General features: G+C 36.5%; 1 protein-coding gene across 2 annotated transcripts; it reads right to left on the reverse strand.

Moving 5' to 3' along the window:
* Positions 1 to 214: 214 nt before the first annotated feature.
* On the reverse strand, positions 215 to 26605 carry NRG4 (neuregulin 4). 2 transcript variants are annotated; one of them, XR_014854351.1, is made up of 8 exons: positions 26315 to 26605; positions 22386 to 22559; positions 21338 to 21392; positions 17263 to 17356; positions 9409 to 9558; positions 5618 to 5697; positions 5429 to 5521; positions 215 to 5090 (listed from the first exon to the last, which is right to left on the reverse strand). XR_014854351.1 is itself a non-coding variant. In XM_085070945.1 (7 exons), exons 3-7 carry the CDS (start codon positions 21345 to 21347, stop codon positions 5505 to 5507), a joined length of 351 nt encoding a protein of 116 aa, XP_084927071.1. In that variant the 5' UTR covers positions 21348 to 21392; positions 22386 to 22559; positions 26315 to 26603; the 3' UTR covers positions 5289 to 5504. The 2 variants fall into 2 exon arrangements, 1 of the variants encoding a protein (XP_084927071.1); XM_085070945.1 differs by lacking the exon at positions 215 to 5090 and having other exon boundaries at positions 5289 to 5521; positions 26315 to 26603.
* Positions 26606 to 26608: the final 3 nt, after the last annotated feature.

Genomic DNA, 26608 nt, shown 5'->3' on the forward strand with positions numbered 1-26608 from the left:
AGTCACAAGACCTGCAGGGAGGAGTGATAGTTTTGCTAACAAAAAGTAAAGATGTCATTTTTCCCAACATTTTGGATGTGAATGTTTTGCTACACATTTGTTCTTAATGCATCATTCAGTTAACTGATCTGTAGGTTTCAAAAATACAAGTAATAGGCAAGCAGTGTGACGTATAACCTTGTACTTGCACAACCAAAATAGCAACTACCAAACATTAAGCTATTACTGCAACTTTTATTTTAAAGTTACTATCCAAAAGTCTCCTCATTATAGGATGTTTCTGTAACATGCAGTTGTAATAAAGTAAGAATAATTTGATAAAGAGGAGCAAAATTTTTATGAACAAATAGTTACATGTGATTCTGGATTAACTTTTAGTTAAAAATTTACCTCAAAACTTAGTCACTGTCCTTACCCCTCTTAGGTTTATATTTTTCTTTTTAAAAATGGAGAATTTCCTTCTACTAGAAATAACTCTGGTGGTGGTTCTTAGCTTTTGTGTCAGAAACTGGAATTAAGTTTTCTGGTGTTTAGCCCAGTGATAGAACAAGCAGAAAACATTTGTTGTGCAGATGCCTATTTCTGTTTTACTCAACAGAATGATACAGAAAAATAACATTTGAGGTATAGAAGTTTGCATAGTTAGAAGTTACAAAGATCATTAAGTGTACAGTTAAATGGTCTTTTATAGGTTCTTTTATAATATAGTCTCTGAGCACTTTGCAAACACTAAGAAAGTAAGGATTTTCTCCACTATCTGATTATTTTTCATTACTACATTGTGGAGAAGATTTTTTTTTTTTTTACTTTATGAATCTGTGGTGGATCTCTAAAATACATTTAATCTTAATACAGCAGTTGTTTTCTGCACACAAACACAGGTAACACAGTTGTTGGAGTCTAATTATCATCTGAATTTTTTCTTGTTGCTAAGCCCATTTCTCAGCCAGACACAGGCTCCAGAAGAGGCTGTTTCAGAAGGACTCCACATTAGCCCTGAGGGTGTTGTGGACTACAGGCTCCAAGGAGTACAGCAAGGTAAACCAAGCTCACCTCTGGTGGTGCTGTGCATTGGTCCTGTACTACTGTTTTAGGTCAAACAAATACAAGTTTAAACATTGTAGGGCCTTTTTACTGATTATTTTATGCCTACCAGCACCTCAGAACAATGTAGGGTATTTTTCTTAAGAGAACATACAGCTACAGTGAGAAATTGGAAACTCAAAGGAAATGCGTAAGACAAGTGTTTGGATTATTTAGAAGTGCTATCACCTGGATACTTAGAATTATTAGAGAAATAGAATGTTTTTTCCAAGTGCTTTGCTATTTTAGGAGAAAAAAAACTTATTCCCAAATCTTTGGGATTTGTGCTTCTAAATGTTTTTAAAATGAAATGTTTAAATTGTCATCATTACATTTCACAGGTAGATCTTCACTGAGATTAGCAGGTAACACAAAATTCTCAAGATAAATGTTTCAGAGATTCACATCAGTGAGTCAGAGGCAGGTCATGTCACCTTTCCATGATAAATTTTCACAGCTATAAGAGTTAGAAACAGCTTTTTTTAAAAAAAACTCAGCTGAGTTGTCAATATAGCAACAGTGACAGTAAATAATAACCCCCTTAAAAGAGGAACTCTTCTAGAATCTTCAGAACCAGTGAAAATGACTGAATGGTTTGAAAGAGCAGCAAATTCTGTGATGGAGAACAAACAACATAGATTGAAGTGACCCAGCCCTCTTAACGCTACCAGTGAACGCTTACGTACATTTTTACAGCCCATCGTTTGCCTGCACAAAAGTGCTAGATGAAATGTTAATTTTAAAACATTCTCTTTTAGTGTACACTGAGAGTTTTCAAATGCTACAGAAACTGACATAGAGGTGCATTGAGAAGTGTTAAAAATTGGTTGTTGCTTTAATTTGGGGGATGAAAATAGCAGTATCTGCTTGTTATTTCAGGTTCTACAGCTGTAGGTTCTGTTCACATGACCTTATCTAGCACTTGAAATGCTTCCTTCTGAAAGGTTTTGTGGAGTATCAGTCTCAAGGATGGAACTGAGCAGCAGCCTGACTTGGTATTTCACAGAGTTTGTATTGGTGCTCTGCTATCAGAAATGGATCTCTCGCATTACATAGAGATTATGTTGAACAGGTTACAGTCACCAGGAGAACAAGAACACACTTGGATAAGCATAAGCAGATAATGTTACACAGAATAAGGACCATTTCTGTTGTTACAAGTTCTATCCCACATTTCTTCTTGGCTTTCCATTTTCAAATAACTGAGTTACACAAGCAGAACCTCTCTACAGCTCTTAAAAAATGCAGGGCCAGCAGGAGAATGTTTTCTTTTAGTGCAGTAAATTTTGAAGGTGTTGTACAACACTGAAAATACCTTTAAACTTGGGAGTGCTGCCAAAGAGACTTCCTGTTAGTTTTCCTGCTTAAGATTTGACATTCTAAATCAAAAGACTGCAGCACAGAGAAATCCTCACTTTCTTTGAAACATTTGTACATTTGGGCTGTTAACGAAAACGAATTACATACTGAGTAACATGTAAGCAACTCTTACATAGGTCTTTATAGGTCTATAAAGAGATTTTCTGCTAATGGCTGTCAGTTCTGCAAGTGATCAAAAGGTTTTTCCAATACGTTATGAAGAGACTTTTACTACAAGGTTCTGGAAGGATAACATGATCTTCAGGTATAAAAGAATTTTTGCCATAACACTATAATAGACTCTTGTGTAATCACTGTAGTGGAGTTTCTTAGGAAATTAGTCTTTTCCAGTTTCTTCCTTACATAACCTTTCAGCTGGTGGAGGGGTAATTTCAAAGATATGAGAGCTTCTGTTTCATGAAAATGGGAGTCAGACAAGAGAAAGCCCTTGTTACTCACCCTTTCATAAACATGTAATAATTTTTTAGACTCCAGGGACTCCAACCACAAGATTGGATCAATTGGAACTGGAGTTTCCTTAACTTTATTGCTCACAGAACTACTTCCTTAATTTTGTCAGCAAGCATTGGTAAAGAGTGTTGCGCTGTTTTATTAAATTATATGTAATGTTGGCTTCCCTGTACTTTTTGTGGCATTTGACAACCTTAAAATGACCTGATCTCATTTTGATCTGAACAGCGTAGTTACAAAGTTTGTGAACTGAAATAATTTTAGAAGCCAAAATGCAATGGGTTTGAGGCAGTCTAGACTTGCTAACAGCATTTTCTTCATAGGTAACACTATTTCATACATCAGCTTGTTTGTATTTAAACATGGCATTAGTTTATTCAGCCTCACTTTTTCTACAGATTGTTTCCCAAATAATGCAAACAAGCTCAGTAACAATGAATAACTATTCCATGTCTGTCTAGAAAGCTAAAAGGATTCTAGGAATTTATACAGAACAAATTCTGTCCATTTATTGCTTGTATCTTCTATTAGTATTTCCTTCCTGAATTGCTACTTAAGATGACCACAAGCCTTTTCCTTCTTCAGTGGAGATAGTATTCCAAACTGTAAGTCTGACTGTCCCATGATTAATAACATAGCAAGGTTATCTAACAACAGTCGTCTCTGGTAAATTTTCACTGAGACTGTGCAAAGTACTTGAGATAATACTGATTCTGATGTAGCTGTCAGTACTGCTACACATCACCTGAGCTCTCTGTACAATGATGGCCTGTGATGAAAAATAACTTTTATCCTTCCTAGCCTTTAAAACAGTAGTATCAGCTCCTTTCAATTTATCTGCTGAAGATCTGAAGTCCAGAAAATAAGATAAGATTGGTTAATCTGGGGAGAAAGAGATCTTTTAGTGCTTCATATAACTTAATCTCTGGATCAGGTCCTCAGTGTGGTGCCCTCAGACTCTCCTTTCACATGCTGAGCACTAACTTGGACTCTCACTTCTCTGATATGAGTTTCCAGAAGGTAATGAAATTTTTCTTGTTTGTGTTCTAGTAGCCATTGTAACATCATTTTCTCTTTGACTTCTTACCTTATACACTGTTCCCATGTGCCTTTTCTTCTCTGGCCCCCTGTGCTTTTGTCTACATTGATACAAAGTACACATATTTTTTTCTGACACTGGAGTATGTAGTAGATATCCCAGGAATAGGAGCTTATTCAACGTTTTCTCTGCACCTATGTTTTTACTTCCCTCCAGATTGTTTATCTCAGAGATAAGAAATCCCTGTTCTGCATTTTCTCTCCTTTCAATTAATGAAGTTTTCTCAACTAATCTTCCCTTCAATACGATGTTATAAATCCCATATAATGACCTGCTTGGTAATGTGCTATTATGGAAACCTATCCAATTTTTGCTGGTTTCAGCCTCAAGTGCTAGCAGTAAGTTGAAAAGAAAATTGTTCAGTTCACATTTTCTATGCCTCTGACTAACCAGAAATTCTCTTTGTGTTGTGAAGGCAGAAAAGACATAGACCATGGCATGTGGCCTCTCTTTGTCTGAATAAGAGAATCCTGTAAGAGACCAAAGTGTGGTATATAGTGTGTTACTGTATTCAACAGATGCTTATGTGAATAAAAGAAATAAATCTTTGGAGAGGGCAGCACTTTTTCAGCCAAGACACCTGTCTAGATAATACTTTGTGTTACAAATTGACCTGATGAACAAAATTCCTGACTTCTGCTATCTGAAATACCAACTGGAACATTTAAGGTAAGGTTTAAATTTGCCTCAGTAGTGAGATTTTCAGAAGAAAGCCAGATGAAATTAAAAACCATCAAGAAGGATGTCTTGCTTAATATTAGGGATGTATAACAACCAGAGGGTAAATACTCTGCCTAAAAAACTTTTTTAACCATTATCAATCTCTTAATATTTCCCTTTAATTTGAATTAAAATTGTGTGCCAGGAAGCTGGTCAATAAATTACCAGTGGTGCTTTGCCCTGATGTTGTCTTACAATTAAAAAAAAAAAAAAAGGTAAGTATTAGCTGGGAGAAAGGTACTTTTTTCCCCTACATCTGGTAAAGGTATCTGAAACAAGCCAAATTCTGTACATGTATCACAAGTATAAATTTTGAAATTATTGAATCAAGAGAGTCTTCAGCTCCTCTGGGGCAATCCTGTGAAAAATGAAAAACCTCTATCAAAAATTCATAATATCACCTCACTCTAAAACCCTGTGATATCTCATATTCTCTGTGCAGTGGAAAAAAAAAAGTATTTTATGTATGTCCCATGTAGTAAAACCCAAATTATCTCAGGCATCTACCTGTGCATTATTGAAAACCATAAAAAATCTCACAGAATTCAAACATAAATTATAGTGATTTCTGTATAATTGATACAGCTTTAAAAATACACAGAAACTCCATTAAGTGCAACTGTTAATGTCTTAGCTGTAGTCCTCCAATATGTAAGCCTCCTATTTCGGTCAACTTTATTCTCTCATCTTGCTTACCACGTCACCCTCTACAACTTAGATTCTTAGGGTTGCTCTGCATGCTGTTTCTTCACCATTCTTCCACTCTAACGCTTTACGCTGTTGTTATTTCTGAAAAATAAACAAAACACATGCCTTTAATTAACAAAAATTTCCTCCCCCACACTCCTTGTGGAGTCCAGTTGTCTAATTTTATACTCTACTTACTGTTGCAGCCATTGCTGCTTGTAGTTTCAACTAGGTTGGCACCACACTCTGAAGAACTTGTCCTTGGAATGGAAACTTTCCTGACCATAAGAAACAAAAAAGAGACAGCAGAGAGAGAGAAAAAAATACACAGAGTGAAAAAAGTTTTCAGGGAAGAGATAAATTAATTGAATGATGTTTCCATTGAAAAAAGTGACATGGATCTTCTGCAGTTAATTTCTAATTAATACTCAGTGTTTCTGAGAAGCATATATTTGAGGAAGAACAGAGATCAGAGACCAGTACAGCACTTGGAACTACATGGCTTCTCTCCTGAAGGTAATGTTCCTGTTTGTCTGATTTCTTAGGTCTTTATTTAAGCAATTAGTAAATAGCACATAATTATTTATCATAGATTCTCTTAATGTTTGGAAATGATGTGAATTTTTCTACAGTTTGTTGAGGAGAAGCAAATCTTGAAAATGGAGCTGATCACTTGCTGTCTAGCTCCCTTTCTTGTAATAGTAATCAGACATCTGCTCTCTTGAGAAAAGTCATGAGCTATTCTCTGTTCTGTCCAGTTTGTGTCCTGTGGTGATGTAACACCTCCACAAAGTCTGTTGTCTTGGACAGCTTAAGTGGGTTTATTGCTAGACCCTGCTGTTTAGGCTGGCTGAGTTCCTGTTCATCAATATTACACTTACCTTACAGGTAATTTGGCATTTCAGCATGCACTTACGATGAAATATAGAAATGAATTGCAGATTTATTTGACTTTTCCCTGGAGTTTATTCTGTTCCTCTGAGCTATATGTGTGGTATTTAGGCTTCTCTGTTCCTTTTAAAGAAAAGCTGGCTCATGTGGCATCTATTCTCATCAGCTACCTTTGTTATTCTTCTTCCAGTAACCCTCGTACAATATGTTTCTGGAGGAAGAAGACCAGATGGACCTGGTCTGACAGGTGAATTGCTGGAAGCAAAATATGCCATTTGTTCCTCAGTACCAGTGTAATAGCAGGGATTTTTGTACACTTTGCTGTTTTGCCCATGTCAGAAGGACAAGCTTTATCAGTACTGTTTGTTGGGGAGGGTGGGGGTGTTGTTTCAAGATGGAGAGCAGCTAGATCTGCATTTGCCCTGCCTCCATGCACCCTGCAGATTGGAAAAAATAAATCATCAGCTGATAAAAACGTGATGACTCAGCTAAATGTAAAAGGAGAATTATTCCCCACTGTTCACCCAGAGCTTTCATATGCAGCCCAAGTCTTTTATGGATTATTTTCACTGTTTAGTTATGATTTAGTTTCATAAGCAAAGCAATGAAACCCTTTCTCTCCACCCTTGTATGTTGAATGGATTTGTTTCTAGGAAGCATTAAATGCACTTGCACATGCTTGGTCCTCAAATCTGCCCCAAGTAGCCTGAGATGAAGAAAACTTGGAAAGCAAGGGAGGTACAGGTGATGATGTGGACAAGAAAATAGAGCACTAAATTCCTATATTCCAAAAGATTTTATGTATAATTTTAGGAATTCAATTTCCTTGTCCTGAACTTCAATTAGTATCTGCTCTTCTGCATCCCTCCAGATTACATTACTGTTTCTACTAAAACCCTACTAGAACCCTCTGCTGAAAGAGCCATGGAAATGCTTCCTAACACAGTAACAGGGGAAAAACTTTGCTTCCTGATTGCGGATCAAATGTCTTTGTCAATAAAGTGGAATAGTGGAAATTTAGCACAGTATTTCTCTTAACATTTTAAATTTAATATATCCTGTCAGGAGGGCCAAGTCAAAGATGATGCAACCTCAGCTAACCCTTATAAACCCTAGTTCCACCCTCTTCTAAGATACAGGTAATAGATGAAGTTTGAGGAAAAAAAAGTTTAGATTAATGACAGCTGTTAGCAATAATCCTCATTCACTCAGCTGGAAAGAGGGGAGTAGATTAAAGTATCCTCTTGAGACGACTCGTGTTGGTTGCTTCAGCCAAGAGATAAGGACTTACAGATGTAAAGTGTTTCATTTATAGATGAGTTCTCTAGCAGATGATTATCCTACATCAGCCTCTGAAGTGTAAAGGTAAGACAAGACAATTTCTAGCCAGTTAGGTTCTTTTATCCATACTAAAGAAGTTGATAATGGTTTTATGAGCTTTCCCAAGCTAGTCTGGTATGTAAAATAGGGTTCAAGGGCAACTATGTTATGACTGAGATGTTGCTCTTGTTATTGTGCTAATAAAAAGGCACTACTACTTGTTCTGCCAGTTAGGTAAAGCTTGAGTAAAGACAAATTGAGGTTCCAACTATCTAATGAAAGAGCTTACACAGACCTGTCACTCTAAGCTTCTATACTTTGACCATAAAACTCAATAGATTGTCTCCAGCTTTCCCCTAATTTTACTTTATGTGAGAGAAAAGGAATCTTTTAACACACTACTCTTTAAAGACCTTTGTTCTTTTTCTCAGAGACAATTTTACTTACTTCTAAAGAAATATTGTCTCTCTATGAGACTTGAATGAATTTTTCCTAAGTTAGTTTTCTGTTCTAATAACTTTATAGTCATTTGAAAATATTCTTTAGTGAAAAATTGCTGTGGCATTCCATGTCTAAGCAGGATTAATTGAACTAAAATTGCTAAGGTGGGGGGGTATCCTTTACAACAAGAGGTTTTTTTATACCAACTGTTTTATCAAATGCTCTCTATCGCTTCTAAATACATTCAGCTGTGGGAGAAACTGGCATTCAGTGGGTTTCCATGACAGCAGCTGAGGTAAAACTAGACCAGCTATTCCAAAGGTCGTTCATTGAAAGGCACAGATCAGAAAGGTTGATTTGGCAATGTGACCATGGGAGCACAAAGAACAGAATTGCAATAACCTTTGGTGTTATCATAACCAAGGAGAAATGCAGTATAGGAGAAAAGGGCAGAGGCTGCAAGTCTGTGATGGCAAAGAGTTACAGGGGCTGTAAGTTGCCTTACAGAGTCATAGACATGCATAAACACATATTAATGGTATATGACAAAATGAGTTCTTATAAAAAGTGCTGTACTCTGAAAATAAAGAGTGGACATAGGAAGTTGACTTGCATTACAGATGAAGATAAGAACTTTGTTTGGGTTTGGTATAAGTGTACTGATACATGTACAGCATCAAATAGTTGCCTCAATCCTAGTAACTGCTTATGTGTTTCCATTCCAAGTCCTAATATGCCTAAAATGCTACTAAAACCAACCCTGCAGCACTTGCTGTCTAGCACTGACATCTTCCTTCTGATCAAACATGGATCATCCTGGACAAATTAGTTAGCTCTCTGATTTGTCTTAAATGCTAGTAAACATCTGACTGGAAGTATTCTTCAATTTCATTCTTAGTTTTCCTTTTTAGACCAGGAGTGGTAGAGGAATTAGGAGCTAATGGCACCAGTTGCTTTTGTTGCCTATTCAGTAGGAACAGTTTCTGATCCCTAAGCATTTTGTTAATTTACTTCTACTTCTCAGTCTTTGGACAACATAAGGTAGACTAATGTTTAAAAATGTTAGCACTAACTCTAGCTAGACTGTAAAATCTCAGATATGGGTGTGCTATGTGTATAACTGTAAGTAATAGCTTAGAAATCACACTGAGAAAACTTCAAGCTGGGAAGTAAATATTACAAGCAACAAGTTGAGACATCCACATTCATTATGTTGAATAACCATATAACCTTATGGATAATTCATTACATACTTTTACATTCAATTAATTAGTACATGATTACCAGAAGAAATTTCTACTTGATTGAATAGCTTCAGCCTTATCAATCACTTTTACCTGCAAAGGAAGTAGAATGCTCCAATTACAAGAACTCCTAGAAGAAGAAGTGAAGCCAAGAAAGCTGCAAACAGGTCACCTTTTGTTTGGGACTTGATGTTGGGCAGCAGAACTTCCTCACAACGAGCTCCTGTGTAATTCTCAATACACCTGGGAAACCAAGTTGTAGTTGGATTAGACGGTAACTTGTCATTCAATAGGAAAAGCACAAAGGCTTTTTCTGGATAGGGAACGTTTTTATTACATAATTCAAAGGTTATATTTGCTTCACAGCAAGTTTTCTTACAGAATTTCTTCTCACCTCATATTTCTGGAACAAAGACATGTTGGGCTTCAAGTTTACATTCTGATTCATACTGCTTCTATATATTAATATATTAATCACTGATGGATTTAATTTATTAAGCCTACTTCTTTAGTGTTAACTGCATCATCCCACTAGTTCTCACACAGTAGTCATGCTTTCTTTTCTGCATTTCAGGTAACTTTCTAGCTTCCTTTGTTGAAGAGCTAGTACTGTCAGCTAAAGAGATCAAGGAAATAGGGATTTATTGAGACACAGTACATCTTAAATTGCAGAAGTAGTTTATGCAGTATAATAATTAATGCCAGAACATGTTACATGCTTCGTGAATAACCCAATCTTCAAGAAACCTAGGTAAAAGTCTTCTCTACTATGCTTATTTATGCATTGAGCTTCTAAAAACTTCTTCTGAAGAAAGGATCAAAATAAAATGTGGTATTTTACCATGGTAAAATGGTATGATGTTTTATTAAAAATAAATAAAATTAATTGATTAGTAATTGATGTATTTAGTCAAAAATAGGTAGGTTAAAGCAAAACTGATCTTCATTTTTTATGTATTTTGCACTTATTCTGCTAAGTATTCTTAAGGAATTGATTTCATTACAGAAAATGGCAAGCACTTCTTTCAATATCTACATTCTGCGTGTATTTTTTATATATGTAAATTTGCTTCTCTCTATTTGTATTACTAAAGATCTTGCTCCTTCTTGCTATTTCTGGCACTGAAGTCATAATAATCTGTGACATAAGCAATTTCAGGCTCCAGCTGAGAAAAATGGGCTAAACTCTGCAACATACTTGAAGTTCTCTACTGCCATTGGCAGCTGCAAGGTATAATTTCAGATGAGGGATAAGAAGGTGGAGCGGGGAGGAACTGCCAAAAAAGAAGAATATTTAACATATCTAACTAAGACCAAAGGATCTGTGAGTTTTCTGACATGATGCCTGATGTGACTCCCACTACACTTTCTGTAGATTATGGACCAGTATTTCAGTACTGCTGGCCTAAACCACTGCACAAACACTTACTGCCCTTTTATTTTAATTCTTTGTCTTTGGAAATATAATGGAAGATTTAGACACTAAAAAAAGACATCTAATCATCGTCATATATTAAAGCTTTGCAACTGATCAAACAGACACCATTTACTAAGGACAGTCTGAGACTTTTCAAAGTCATGATGTTTCACTGCTGGAAGAAGCAAGGGTAGGCAGACTGCTCTGATTGCTTGAGATAATGTTCCAGATATTTATTGTAAGTGTAGTGGCTTTTCAGTGGCCTATTTCTGAAATACTGTAGAATACTTTAAGAATAGAAGTGTAGTTTGAGTGGGGCATTGTTCTCTAGCAAGTGAGAGAGAAATGCTTTGGAGAGCTGAATAGAGTAACAGGGACAGAAAATGGAATAAGAAATTCATAGGAGTATTCTTGAATAGCAATGAAAACTGGAGAATAATGCAGAGCTAAAATGATACAGGAAGAAAAAAAATAGGTTTTGGCATCAAATTAAGGCTCATGGAAAAGTTCTAAAGAATGAGTGCAAAGGGAGTAAGTCAGTAGCCTAAAGAGCAAAATGAAGCAGGAGGAAGAAAAGACAGTAATAGCTGTAGAGAGTTGCACACAGGATCAGGTAAAGGTGAGGGTTAGTGAACTGTTGGGATACAGTAGAGTGAGTTAGTGTGAACAGTGCATGGAGGCTGTATTTGTGTTCTGCAAAAGACCATGGGAAAAAACTGGGAATGTGTTGACAGCATAGCAAAAAGGTCACTGAGATTGTAGCACTTCCTACTAAATAGAAAACAAAACCAGATGCTTAAGGTAGTCACAAGTCCTTAGGAGGAAAAAGAGCTTGAAGGCCTAAGATGGTAAGGGGAATGGTACAGTAGTATGAATCCAAGGTTATAGCAAAGAGAAAAAAACCTATACTAAAAAAGCACATGCAAAACATAAACATTGTGCCTGGTTGTAACAAAAACAGTTAGCTATGTTGATAGTACCTGTTTAACTGTGAGCAGTGCATTAGAGATTACAAAACTACCCATCTACTTTCTCTAGGGTGACATGTTAACACACTTGCTGAAAGTGATTCCATGCCATGTAGAAAACGCTGTCATGTAACCTAAAAATTATTCAGGTTTTCATAGAAATAGGAAAATTAAGATGATGTATCTCCAGGTTACATTTAAATAATAGAATTATAGCTAATGTGACCCTAGCAACAAGCTGTGCTACAGTTAGGGCATTTCTGAAAATCCAGATGTTCAAATGTTGGCTTGAACAAGCTTTTATGAAGTCACATGTCCCGGTGTTCAAATAGGTGAAAGCCTACATTAAAGATAGAAGAAGTGATGATTTAAGACAACCAAGAAAGGTTTCTTCTGCAAGTCCTTTGCTAAAATAGGTGAGAAGGAAACTAAGCAGACTTCAGGAATTAGCAGTGGAATGCACTCAGAAGACCTCCTTATCCTGTTGCACTAGCAGAGCTCTAATAATTTCACAGGAATTACATATGCAGTGACTGCAAGACAGAAACAGTCTCTAACAAGGCTGTGGGCTGTGAACATAACCCAGAATGATGGTGTCTATACAGTGTCTCCTAGGGGCTGTCAGTCTTACTGTACACAGCCTTAGAAGCTACTAACAACTCATAGTTTATTTTGTTTATAATGGATGCTTAAAAGTAGAGCCCATGTTAAGGGCAGTTGTTGACATGGCAGGCACTGGTGTACCTGCACTTGAATGCATTGGGGCAAAACCCAGAGAAGACTGGTGCAGGCTGTAGTAAGGGGGAGTTACACCCACTGAGTTTGTGTTTACTGGGCCAGGTGTTGCTGTTGCAAATAATCTACATGCTGTTAACCTACCCCTTTCTGCACATGTCCTGTGCCGCCTTTAATCCTCCTACTATGCAGCATTCCAAAGTTGATTTTTAAAATGGAAAAAAAGGTCTTTCCTCCTCTTAAGAAATTAGAATTTCTAATTCAATCGGAGTTGAAAGGCAGCAGCCCTCAATATTTGAGGAAAATCTGACTAAAACCTCCAATTTTCAGATAGTATCCAGATTTCTGCTTTCCTAGATGCCTGCACATGCATGCACACACACCCACACCTCTTGTCAGATGAGATGAGCCAGCCTTAACTGTTGTATACAAACGTACTATAGGAGCTCCAGACAAAACACCAGCAGATGTAAAGAAATCCACAGAATCTTTCAGCATAGGATGTTAATCATGTCAGCATCAATACAAGGTGGAAGGAAATAGACTGCATTGGATAAGATGTCAGGAGATGACCAGCAGGTCTGCAATTACATTGATCCTTTACAATCTGATTAGTAACTAAAACATAAGCATAACAGCCTTGCAATAACACAGGCATTACTGCTGTCTCCTTTCAGATGTTGTGTGTGGGACAGTGCAAGTTATCCTATGGTGCTGTCATTCAGTAAGAAGATAAAGTTTCTTTCTTTGCCAGACTTAAGGGTGGACATTATAAGGAAGTACCTGACTGACTGTGAAAGTAGAATTTGAGTCAAATATGCATACAGATTCTCACTGCTTTGCATTATAAGGGTGTTGACTTCAGCTTTCAGTTTAGACTTCCTTTAGTCAGGAAAATCTTGCATACTTCTTGGTATAAAAACTACTTGCATGTAAATACAAAGCTTTAAGCAGAAAAAGCTGAGAAATTATCCACTTGTCAATGCAATTCAGATTACATAGCTGATAATTTCAAGATCATTGTAATCTTCAGTCTGTAGCACACTCTTAAAAGTTGTCCTAATCCATACACTCTAAGAACATCTAGTAAGTATGAAAAAAGAATTTAAAGCCAAAGTCAATAAGCAATGGCAAAGTTAATTGCACATCTAACTTTTTTAAAAGTTCTGCATTTAGAGTAGTTTCTAAACTGTTATACATAGAGAATAAAATAAATAAATAATATCTCTATGTTATACATAGAGAATAAAATAAAATGCTATGCATAGAGAATGTTATACATAGAGAATAAAATGTTATACATAGAGAATAAAATAAAATGTTCCTACTGAAGAGAAGTTGAAAGAATGGGTTATTCCTCCCTAAAACTCCCTTAGGTATGTGTTTATATGGCAAGCTTTTCCATATCTGGCAGTTATATTCTAATTGCTAATAGTTTTCAAACATATAAGATAGTGTTACATTTTATATTTTATGTCCCATTAAAAATAAACCTTAATTATTGACTCTTTTTAGCTATACTTTTGGTGGGTATTCTAACTTCTGTTGCTATCTTTCAAGCTAAAAGCAGAATTGAAAAATACTAATTGGACAGTTTGTTTTCAGAAGAACCTGGGGTACATGAATGTGTATTTTTGGAGGCAGAGAAAGAAGAAAAGCCCACAAGAGTGGGAAACCCTTCCCTGGCAAGTTGCAGGGTGCATATTCTGAAGGCTGATAGCACAGGAAGTGTATAACTTGTGGGGATGTCTGAAACTGGGAATGAAGGGCCCTTCGCAGAGAGCCAGGCAAGGGGTATACAGAAAATTATAGAAGGAATTTGCATGGGATTTATGGGATTAGCATAGAAAAGGTGCAGGAGAGATTCCATTAGGATAGAAGCAAAAGAGGGGAAAAGTAGAGATATCCTTGAAAGATACACAGGAATTCCAGGGAGAATTGCAAGATGTGCGTGTCTTTTGCAGTACTTGCTCCTCTGCAGAGTACAATCCCTTTCCCAAAAGGAGGGCATTCACTCTTAATTTCTGTGTGCACTGCCCTCCGAAGCAGAGGAGCTGTGTTTGCGCAGTCTTATACCATCTGTATTTTGCTTGAGCTACAGAAAGAATGCTCTCAGAAATCTGCCAAGTTTAAGAAAGAATGGGAGTACCAGAGCTTCCCCTCAGAAACCAAAATCTTCACTCAGTTCTGCAGTGCATTAATTAGGGATTATAGGACAGCTGTGCATCAGGTGCTGAGGCAAACAGCTTTCAGCCTCCTGTTTTATGGTACACCTGAGGCAGCTGCTTTTCCATCCTTCTCTGTCCTGCTGCCTTTTTATTTAGTGCATTTGAGTGTTGCTGGGTTTGAAGCTCATCTGGTTTATGGTGACAGGTGTGCCTTTTGCTGCTCAGAACATTAACTCATTGTTATGAAAGCAACGAGGGAAGATGGCAGCTGAGCAACTTCATGTTTTAGCACATCAGCTGTATTTAAAATCTGCTACTGTTGCACCTGGAAGGAGGTCAACTAATGTTTTCTTACTATTAAATCTCTACCTTGTATATATCCATTTCTGAATGATAAAAATAACTGGAATGCCAAAGGTAAACAGCAGCTCTTAATTTGTTATCATGCTACAAAACACATGTTTCTAAAGAATGATGCATTTTTCTTAGTTACGTGGAGAAATTACTTCCAATCATGTTCCATCAGTAATCTGGACTAACTCCGCTCAGCACAACACATTGATGTAACTAAGTACCATGTCAAGGCAAATGTGTTTTAAGGCATTTTTACAGTTTGTTAGTCTGTTCTTTCTCCATCTCCCCCTTTTTATTAACAACCATTCAGCCTTGGATTCTAAAGGTGATTAGAGTTTTCTTTCAGTGAGAGATGATAATTTGAGAACACTGGGGAGTTTTGGGTGGGTTTTGGCAGAAACCTTCATCAAAGAAACTGTGCAACTGTGTGATGATGCCAGTCATGAAGTTCCAAAGCACCAAATATTTTCTGAATTCTGCTGAATAGTGATGCATTTTTTCTGTTGTTTCTATTCACATCACTGCTGATTACTAAGATATCTGTGTGTAAACAAAACCTTTCTCATCTATAATTAGCCTTCTCTGACTGATTAAGGAACATGCTTAGAATGAGGATGTGCTTAAATAGAATGCTGCTATTTAAACCCATCTAACTTCATAATCAACCACTAGATACAGAAAAAAATAGTTGATAATTTAAATGCAATAAGATTGCTTCAGTATAAAGGAAATGCTCTTAAGATGTTACTTTTCTGCTTTAACAGATTATAAAATCCCATGGTACCTGAACTGAAAATTTCTTCATTTGGAGCTCTTAAAATGGAAATTATCTATGCTGACTAGTTTGTGCTCCTGAAGAATGAATTGTTCTAAGCATTTGTTACTTCATATTTGTAGTTATTGCATCAAACACATCTTCCTTGTTACAATCTAGCAGTAGTTGAGAGGGTGCTTTGAAATTGTGTAACTGCTGCTATTTAGTTTACCCATTCATTTTTCATTTATGTACAATAATACGGGATTCCTTCTGGAAAAAACCCAACACATATTTCAAAATGTTTTACTTTTTGTGTGTGTAGTATTCATTTTATATTGCATAAGCTTGCAAGGTTTAGCAGTTAGAATAAATAATCATCATACAGCACTTCAGAGCTTTAATCTCACTTCTGGATCTGATTCATTGTGACACTGAACAATGACAATTATATGCTGTGTATATTTTTCAATGAGCATTTACCACAAAACTGCCTCTTTTCTCCCTGTCTAACTAAATGAGTTTACATGCTTGAGTTCAACTATTTAAATTGAACTGTCCCAAACAGAAGAAAGTAATATTTTAATTAGGCATCTGGGAAAAGACTTTGTTTCCTTCTTCATCTGTTTTATCCAGTTATCATTAGTGATAGGTCAAGATGGAAGAGGGAACAAAAGTTGCCATGGAAGAAAAGAAGATAATATCCTTAAGTGTATGTAATATTTGTCTGAATGTCCTTTTTTGGTTAAGAAAACCCATTAAATCAACCATATTTTATTTTGATGAATGATAACTCAGATGCAGAACCATGAAAAGTGAGAGTTTTATTTAGCATCTTATGTCTTGGTAAATGAAAGAATAAAAAGATAGGGCAGTATTTCTGCAGGAAATGTGTCCACATGCAAAAGCAGGAAGTGCTTCTTTTCCAGTTTGCTACATGGACTTCAAAAAGAAGAATCGTTCTGTTATGGAGTGGTGTAAGAAGTACCTGTATTTGCTGCCTTGATATTTTTTTATCAAGTAGTTTTTGGCTGTCACTATAAAGCTGCTCTATGAGTATTTCAGCAAGATTTGGAGAACACAGTAAGTTTTGAATTACATTCTTTTTTCTGCCCTTTACATTATTTTTTGTGTCTCTGCATTTTGTTCAGGTCAGGCCATGTTATGTTTCAAAATTTTTTGCAATATAATTAATTTGTAAGAAAAACTGGGAATGTACTTTGCCTTTGTGAATGCCTTTCCCATAATCTATATTCCATGAGGCAAAGGGTATTTTGTTCTTTCTGTATTGTAATGAGGAAGAGTGGCTCTAAATATAGATATCATCCTGAATGCATACGTAACTGAATACTGTTGCACCTGCCAAGCAAGTATAAACCAAGTATACACATTTATTTTTCTCATACTGTCATGTCTCTGTAAGCTATGCTAAGTAATAGGTATTTTCTTTTAGATAATGCTTTAGCAGTGATTTAAAGAAACAAAATGAAGAAATAGTCTTTAAACAGCTACTGTCCAATACTTAAACACACAAACTTTAGTTTCACTGACCTGCAGAATGGACTGGATACAGTAGGAATCATATAACAAATCCCTCCATTTAGACAAAAAGATCCATAACTGGTGCCACAGAGTTCTTCATGATCTTAAAAATAAGACCAAAACAAACACTGAGAAAAACAGAGACTTCAAAACTAAAATCCACCAAAATAAACCACCACACAAACAAAACCACCCTATGAATAAAGAAGGTGTAAGTCTTGCCTTCCAGCTCAGCAACATAGAGCACTATTTTGCAGACCTGTTTCATGTAACAATATGCAGAAAAGATCACCAATTTATCACCTTTATCAGACATGAAACACCTAAATTAGATGAACAAATCAAACTTTCTCTTGCAGTGAGAGGAACTTCTGAATTCTCTATTACTTCCTTTGCTTTTCATGACCACTCACCATAGTGAGTACAGTGATTCACATAATGACCTCTGTGAAGTCTGGTTTGTCCTGTTCCAGTGGCACAAACTATCTTTAGCTTAACTAGCTCCTGCAAGAGAGTCAGTCAGTACAGATGTACCCAGAATAGTCTCAGGTGTGGGCCAGGACATACTGAGACTGCTCCAGGCTGCATTAAAGCTGACTCACAGTACACCAGCACACCACCATTGGGGTTTTCCCACCCCAATTCTCAATGACCAAACCAGGAGACAGACTGCAAACAGTCACTTAAGTAGAGGATTGCTGGCTACAACATAATTTCCAAAGAGCTCAAAGAGGCTTTTTCCTAACTCAATAGGCTTCTTAGATTAATTGTTAATGTGTTAAACATAATTAGGCATTCTAATACAGAACACTAATGTTGGCACTTCTAGCAGCACTTGTCCATTTTATATTTAAAAAGCATATCTAACTGTACCACTTCACTCTTTCTGAAAGTAGTCTAAATTTGGAAGTTGGACTGAATATATTTATGACACATTTAATGCATCAGTAACTCATTTTATAGATATGCATATATATTTTTATATATTTTGTCCATATTATGAAACCACGGTATCTCAATCAAAACAAAAATAGAGCAGTCTTCTGACATCACAAGGGTGAGAATCATGTGTTACCTCACACTTTAGGTGTTCTTGCTGTTATTTCTCCCAGAAGTTCTGAAAATAAGAATTCTGCTGTGTCTCTATTTATATACAGAAGACATGTTCTGTACATAATATAGAATTAAGAGGAATCAAGATTTTAGTTTTCTTATTTGTCCTTCAAGAAAAAGAGTTAGGGTTCCCCTTTATTCCTGCAGGAAAAAAAGTGAGACTCATGGCCATAAGATGTTCTACCCTAGAGAGAGCTTCTACAGCTTTCTACCTAAAATAAGCCTGGCTTTTCTAAGAGTGGCAGAAATGCTCAGCTACTTCTACCTCTGTGCAACAAAACCACTGTGCATCCTGCTATCCTCTAGGCCAGCTCTAGCAATTTCACTCTCCCTTTTTTTCCTACATTCTTCCATTTCTATGACAGCATATTGATGTAGAAGTATGAGTAAAGTCCTTACATTATTTTAAGATGAAGGCAGATATACCCCAGGGCCCACCAGGAATTCAGTTTCATGTTCCTGTTATCAAAGTGCCAGCATCCAAATGGTGACTGGACCTTCTTGCCTGTGTGCAGATAAATTAGGAAGCTGGAGGAGGGGAGAAGAAAGGCTGGAAAGATTGTTCATGTTTGACCTTGTTGCACAGAAATGTGTGTTTTGTCCTACCTTGTTAGAAGTTAAATGGAGATTTGTTTTAACTCTGAAGCTTTCTGTGCTTGTCTACTGGCAATTCATTTCCTACAAGTTCGCTATTGAACAGTTTTTTAAATTAGTTTGTATGGGTAACAGTACAATTGCAATCGGAATAAAATGGGAACAGGAGAAAAACAAGGAGGTTTTTAAACAAGAACTACATGTTATTTGATTTTAGTCTGTTCAAACGTAACGGTGGACCTCCTTTGAGACTGTAATTCAGTTGAAAGCTATATCCTTCTTTAAATGATGAGAGGGCACTGAACACATCAACAGTGTATCGGAATATCTATAGAATTTTAAGAAGCAAGTGAGAAAAACAAAACTCTCAGTTTTGACCTGCTCTCAACTCTCTTGTCTGAGGATTTAACTGTTGAAATTCTACCAGGTGGAAAAGTAAGATGATAGAAGGTAGGCCCCGCAGAAAAATCCTTTTGAACAGCTCATGGAAAGGTTTCAAAGAAATTCTCATGAGAATTTGCTAACCTCCTTAAAATCCTGCCTTATGGTTCTATTTCTTTTCTTCATCTACATGCAGAAATAGACCTGTCTCACACTGGCATAGTGGCAGAGTACTGAAGAAAGCTAAATGCCTCGAGTCATTCAGGCCTTGGAACATTTGGGAGAATGATCACTGTTCAGGTGTGATCTTTGTATTAAGGACCAGCTCTGCAGCCCAACCAGACATTTCTGTTCTGGCAAAATACCTCAGGCACTTTCTCTTAGGTCTATTAGAGAAAAATGGGAGAGGTGGAAAGAGGGAACAAAAAGTGCCTAGGATGCCTTTGAAACCTTTTTGATTGTAATTACAGACAATTTTTCTATAGGCTATTTCTTTCTAGAGATAGACTTTTTTTCCAATACTGAGGGAAAAATGGTAACCTTAATTTTACCAGTTATGAGAAACTTTAGGAAACCTCCATGTCCATCTAGATCAGGTGCCCCATTTTCCATCCAGTTGTGCATTTCTTTAGTTGTTTTGTATATTAGTACTTTGCTACTAATTAGTAAAAGTATCAGAGCAATACAACATAAAGTAGATGTTAGAATTATGGAAGACAATAAAAGAAAATTCAGGAAGCTTTAACACTAGGAAAAAATATTACTAACAAATGGTAATTTGCTACAACACAAAAATAGGTATTATTGTACTGCACACCTACTGTATTGAAATGCAGTAGCTTGAAGCAAATTTTAGAGATACAGTTCTACATTTATAGAAAAGAAAGTGTGAAAGCACCAGTTTATGCCTTTAAATCTACAGCCAATGATGCAAAAGAGTATACTGGAGAATCAGAAGGGGTTCAATACAAGCCAAAACCCAATTACATTAGCATTGGTGAATGTGTTATGATTTTTCATGAGGTAAGTCAATATATTATATTAATCTAAAAATGCAAATTGTATGCTTTGAAAGTCAAATGTATACTACAGTCAGACTCCATAATCAAGATAGAAAAGTTTAACAAGTCAAGTGATGATGGGCAATTAAAAAAATACAAAAGATTTAGCTTTTAAATTAACAGAACTCTACCAGTGTATGTTGCACATAATACATATGTATGTATTTTGATACCCCCTTCTCTGTGAGAGATTAAAGAGAACTAGGACAGAAAAGTTACTTTTTAAAAAAGTTGGGATTTTAGTGGAAGAAGTGAAGAGGAATAAAACGAGGTTGGTCTTTCTAATGCTAGACTGTGAATATTTAAAACTGACTAAGGCAATAGCAGCCTCTAAATACACTTATTCTTAATTATTCTTTTTGAGGACACGCATGTGTCCTCAGCTCGGATAGAGTTCATTTTTCTTCCTAGTAGCTGGTATAGTGCTGTATCCCTAAACTATCTGGTCTGTTTGAATTTAAACTTTTGCAACCTGACTGCCCTAGCTATTAAAAAGAAAACAAATGCAGGCTCAACACCATCTTAACCCCCAAAGAACCAAGCCAGCCTTGATAGTCCACATGTTGACTCAGCTGTCTTGCCTAGTACAGAGGGGGTAAAATACTGTCTAATACTGAAATCTGCTAACACAAAAAAGGAAGAGAGAGGAGTGGGAAATGTTGACAGAAGACAAAAGGGGGCCGATGCATGCTTCCTCACTTGTAAGCAACTTTGGACTGCATGCTAATCAATCACAAACTGTGAAATATTAGGATTGATCAAAGCTAACAGCTCCTTACAGAATTTGTACCACTGGCTGGTAAACTCTAGTGAGGGATGGCAGCTCTGCAGAGCAGTTGTGACAATCCCAGTGGCAGCGATCAAAATCAATACAATTTTAACGATTTCTAATCATATAGGTGTATGTATCCAAGTAAAGACTTGGAAGAAATTACCTGTTCGCATATTATTCCGACAACAACTTTTGTTCTTGGTCAGAGGCAACGGCACCTGAAGACAAACATGTAAATTAAGCATGTAATTTTTAAACCTGGTGTCTTTTTCCCCTGAAGAAATAGCTATTGGAATGTAACTTTCAGTGTTGCTGCTAAGACATCTGTTGCACTTTGACAGTAATGTACTGTTATATGTAAGTTCCATTAATTCACAGTTAATGGCAAACATTCAAGTCTGCTGTCAAGTTCAGTGAATCCCTGAAGGCAGAGTAAAACTAAATTCACACTAAAGCATGTTTAAACAATGAATGCTTTTTTCAAACTGCCATGCCTATTCAGAAATGAACTACCTGATGCATTTAGGCAATCTGATTGATTCTGGCTAGCTAATTAGATTGACACTTGCACCTTGAAAGGCAGTGCACACAATTGAGCAATTTCTCAGGCTGCTAATTACTCAGGTAAGATCTTGATGCTAGAATTCTTGCATTCCACAAACAAGGACTTTCCAATTTGTCGTGTTTCTGAGCAAACGTGTGTTTCACTGGAGTGTTTCTAATGTCTGGATGTCAGGTGAAATTAGTAATACAGACTGTGAATTTACCAGAACTTGTGTAATGATTTTTAAAATCTACAATAGAAACTCTCTGCCTGGACAGAAACCAATGTTCACTTGACATTGCTAAAAGAAACTTATTCTGTAGACATGCCAACTCTATAACCATCCAACCTTGTTATATTCTATTTTCATGTTAGATATAGTCAAGGTTTACTGTACCAAATAGGTTACTGAACAAGTCTAACATAATAGATCATCTTATTTTTTCATGCTGGGTGTTTCTTTCTTAATTATACTTCAAAGTGTACATAAAATAAATATTTAAGCAAACTGTCCTATATTGGAAGAAAGATTTTTTTCCCCATTACATGATCAAATAAAATAAAGTATCAGCTTTATGATAAATAATTGCCTATACTTCAGCTTTAACTAACAGAAAGCTGACTTTCTGTGGACTTATTTCAAAAGTTATAATGCATTTGTACTTACTTTATAAGTAGATAGTTCTGGTTTTCATGGGACTTCAGGTGGCTTCTTTAGCTTTTTAAGTGTCCTGTCCATACAGGAAAATCTGAAATGGCAGTTCCTTGTGATACTGAGCTGTAACAGCAAGGTCCCCACCCAAAGGCGTCCTCTTGAGCTGGCTCACAGGTACACTTTGCTCTGTGTACAGAACCGAGAACAATTAACATAGCGTGTGGCATGAATAAACAAATGAATAGGAGTCACTTCAGAACTAAAATCCTGTTTTTAAAAGAAATAAATCATCCTGGCGATCCATTTTTCTAGCAATCAAGATCTGGATTCTCTATGTGCTGTGAAAAAGGTTTCAAATTTACATATAGTGCAGTGTGGGTGAGGTTACAACAAAGACAAACATGAGTACAGGGGCCAAGTACAGAATAAGGTAACACCCCGTTATGCTCACAGGATCACTTGCACATTTTTCTAGGGTTACCTGTACTATTGCTGAATTCAAAATACTCACATAATGTAGTACATATAAATTGTTTCACACATATGTTTTACACTGGCATCAAAAATGTGATTTAAATTTGTGTTTTATTGGAGCGAGCAAGCAGTCCTTGTTCATTTAGCTTCCCTTTTCACAGAAAGCTCCACAAAATTGTATAATATCCAACAGTTCTTGTAACAGAAAATATAAACAGGATATATAACCTGTATTTCAGACAAGCTCCTGTGCCAGATTTAATTAGGATATGAATCCTTGAATTGACAAAATAACTTGAGTTTTGCTACTGCAAAAAGGAGATCTCACATCTCCTTTCCTTCATCTTATTGCCAGTGTGCACCTCGCTATCTCTGGTGCTGCTCCTGATGTAAGTTTAACTTTCAGAAGATGCTTAAATCCAGTGATCTGGCAGAAAATCCCTTAGGGAAAGCTGATGGTTTTCTACTGCATCAGTGTGTTAAATGGATGTGCTATGCAACTCATCAGCTCTTTGGACTAGGACTAATTGTTCCATGTACGACAAATTGTTTATAAGCTGAGTGCAGAGAGCAAGACAGCTTGAGGAAAGCTGTGGGACTACTAATTATTTATTTTCAAACTTTGTTGCTTTCATACTCAGGGAAATAGGGGCAAAGGGAGGGAGTGAAAATACTTCCTCATCAATCCAGGAGGATGTCTGTGTGTATGCATAACACTATTTTTAATGTTCTAAGTATCAGTTTGTGTCTAAAGATTATTTTTGCAGGAGATGTTGCTGATAGCATTCACACTTTTGACTTTTTTTTTTAAGACTGAAAAATACATTATTCGGTAATAATGTATTGAGAAATAGATGTTTTTCTCTGAGACGTTGCACACTGCACAGAAGTTCAAGTATGTATCAGTGTTCTAAAAAGAATAAATTGGACTCTATCTCATTAGAAAATAAGATGATGTATTTAAAGAAAAGTAAATACTACAGCAGAAATTGTTGCTAAATTCCATTCTACCTTGCTTATACCTGTTTGTGCACTGAGTTCATATTAGATATACAAAGATCATCTGTGCACCTTCCTTGGAATTTCCAAACTGAGTCTTCCTCTAAGATGCAGATGTAGCCTGTGCTCACAGAAACTAACAATCCAATTGTATGAGGGCTCAAATGGTCATCTTCCATGAATCTTGGGAGTTCTTGAAAGGTTACTTTGTGTATCCAGTTAAGAGTATTTTAATCTGAAATTTAAAACACAGACTATTTTGGTCTGTGCCAGCTTGTTGAAAAACCGTCTTATCAGTTCTACCCTTTTGCCCTCATCTTTGTCACCTAAAGTAATATTAATAATAGTAATGCATTGTTTGAAATGTTTATATATTAAAGTTAGGTCACCTGTGTATACTGAGAAATATTGGAACAAGCCTTGAAATCATTAGATTTGTCTTTGAATGAACCTGTGTGCTTTACTCCCCATATATTTAAATCCGAATCTCTGTTGCCTCTTGGTTTTGTGTACTTTTACTGGTTACTTGGCCTAAACATCCACAGTACCAGTAAGTCTTAATGAGCACAGGCAGATAAAAAGCAAGCACTGAATAATGATTTGGGTTTCGGTTTATGGATCTTTGCTATTCAAACATTTTTTAATTAATCTCTATATAAAGTCTCCCCCAAATTAAAAAAGATCGTTTCAGTCATGTGGCTATTTCAAATATACATTGTTTGTACATTTAGATTAAGTTGCACCTTACAGCTGTAAGATGTATGGAGAGAATTGAGAATGGGATTTTACTGCATTATGTATTCTTTCTAAAAATCAAAAAAGGTAAAATTTCATTCTGCCCCAATATTGAGCTCAAGTATTTGTGTCATGAAAACAATAAAGGGGAAACATTTTTTAAATTGCTTAGTAGGCTGATTAAATATAAACTGCCTTCTGAGATGTCCTTGATATCTGACAAGCAGTCAATAGTCTATACCTCTTACTTTCTCCAAGAGCCAGGAACTGTCTTGCAGTCTTGTTAAAAGGAGTCTGTTTTTTCTCACCTAGGTGTAACTTCTCATCCCCTAACTGTCTGAAGCTCCTAACTGATCTGAGCCCAGGAAATCATCAGGCATCCATCAAACTGCCTGAAACACATGAGGATCGCTATAAGGAAGAATTTCAGGTCAGATGTTATAACAAATCTTCATAACAACGTTTTACTCAAATTTACACACTGAAAGTTTCTTTTAGGATAGTATAGCCGCAATATCAGGAAATTCCAACATAAGACAGGAAGCAAAGGCAGATGACAAATAGCTCATACATCTCAACGTGCTTTGATTGACAGACTAATTTTTTTGACAACAGTTGTTCAAAATTCTTTCCATTGCAGTTTTCTGAAATGACAACAAATGACTGAGTCCTCTTATCTCAGAAATGCCTACAGCAAAAATTTAGGTTTACACTTTTATTTTTATCCACTAAAGTATGTCTAGGATTAATTATATACTAAAACAGTGGGTAAAACTCATGTCATGGTATTGAAATTTGAGATAGTACGGTGAATTTCAGCAAAAACTTTCCATTGCCAAAATGTCCTAAGTAGCTTGCAACCAACTGCAAAATTCCATCTGAAACCCCAGTCCTATTGTATGAGATATTCATACGGACTGCTGGCAAAGCTACAAAGTTGAGGCTTCTGTCAAATGCAACTACTGTAGTCATTCTACAGATTTGTAATTTTGAGATAGAGATTCCAGTCTCAACTTGTGTGTGCTTATGTGAGGGAAATTAATAAATCTTACAAGACCCTTGCATTAAAACAAAATCACTATCAATCGTGGAAAAAAAGCTCCACAACACTATTCTTTCATTCTGTGTGCTCACTGATTTATTCTGTGGCACTTTCGCTTCCAAGTTTCATCCCTAAACTCTTGTAAGGAATCAACTGAAATTAATGCAACTTAAAGTTTTTGTGTGGTTAATTTTTATTCATACCTCAGAGGCAGATGTAGTGTCCATCAAAATGTCACCTCTCAAATGTCAGTAATCTCAGATTCAGTGAGAAAAATATCCATATTACAAGCTGACATACAAGGAGACAGTTTAGCACATGGTGACATAATAAAACAGACCAGTGCCACTTAAATAATTTTCAGTTACTAAAAATGTATACCTAAGAGTTTAGGTATTTACTTTTACGCGGCAGTCATCAGGAATTAAGTGTAACTAGTCTTCATAATACTGATTTGAATTTTTAAAGATTCATTTAGCAGTAATAGCTAGTGGCTGCTAACAGCAGCTGTTCCACAACATAGGGGAGATAATTGTCAAAATCTGAATTTCATTGTCACATTTATTTTGTCCATTTAAAGCAGATTCTTAACCATGGGGTGGTTTACTCTTTTTTCTTTCTTTTTTTTTTTTTTTTTGGTGCATTTTAATTTTGTATTGAGTTAATTTGTTCTACTTAAACCACGGCTTACCACAGCAAACGGGTATTCTTAACTCTGCTGGTGTAATCTTTCTCAGACATGCACAGGACAATCTGCTGAATCAACGTAATCCCTAATCCGCATGGTGTAATCCTGCAGCTGCTCGCTCCGGCGCCGTTATGTAATCCCGGCCTCTACGGAAGGGAAGGGAGCACGGTGAGCGCGGCGCTCAGTCGCGATCAGTCGCAGCGGCGCGATCCCGTGGCCCGGCCCGGCGCGGGGGTCGCGGCGGCGCTGCCCCGGCGGGGGCGGGGCTGGGGGCGCCTCTCCCCTCCCGGCCCGTAG

Source organism: Lichenostomus cassidix, chromosome 10 (genome assembly GCF_008360975.1).
Source record: "Lichenostomus cassidix isolate B80296 chromosome 10, HeHo_3.0, whole genome shotgun sequence".
NCBI classification, from domain to species: domain Eukaryota; kingdom Metazoa; phylum Chordata; class Aves; order Passeriformes; family Meliphagidae; genus Lichenostomus; species Lichenostomus cassidix.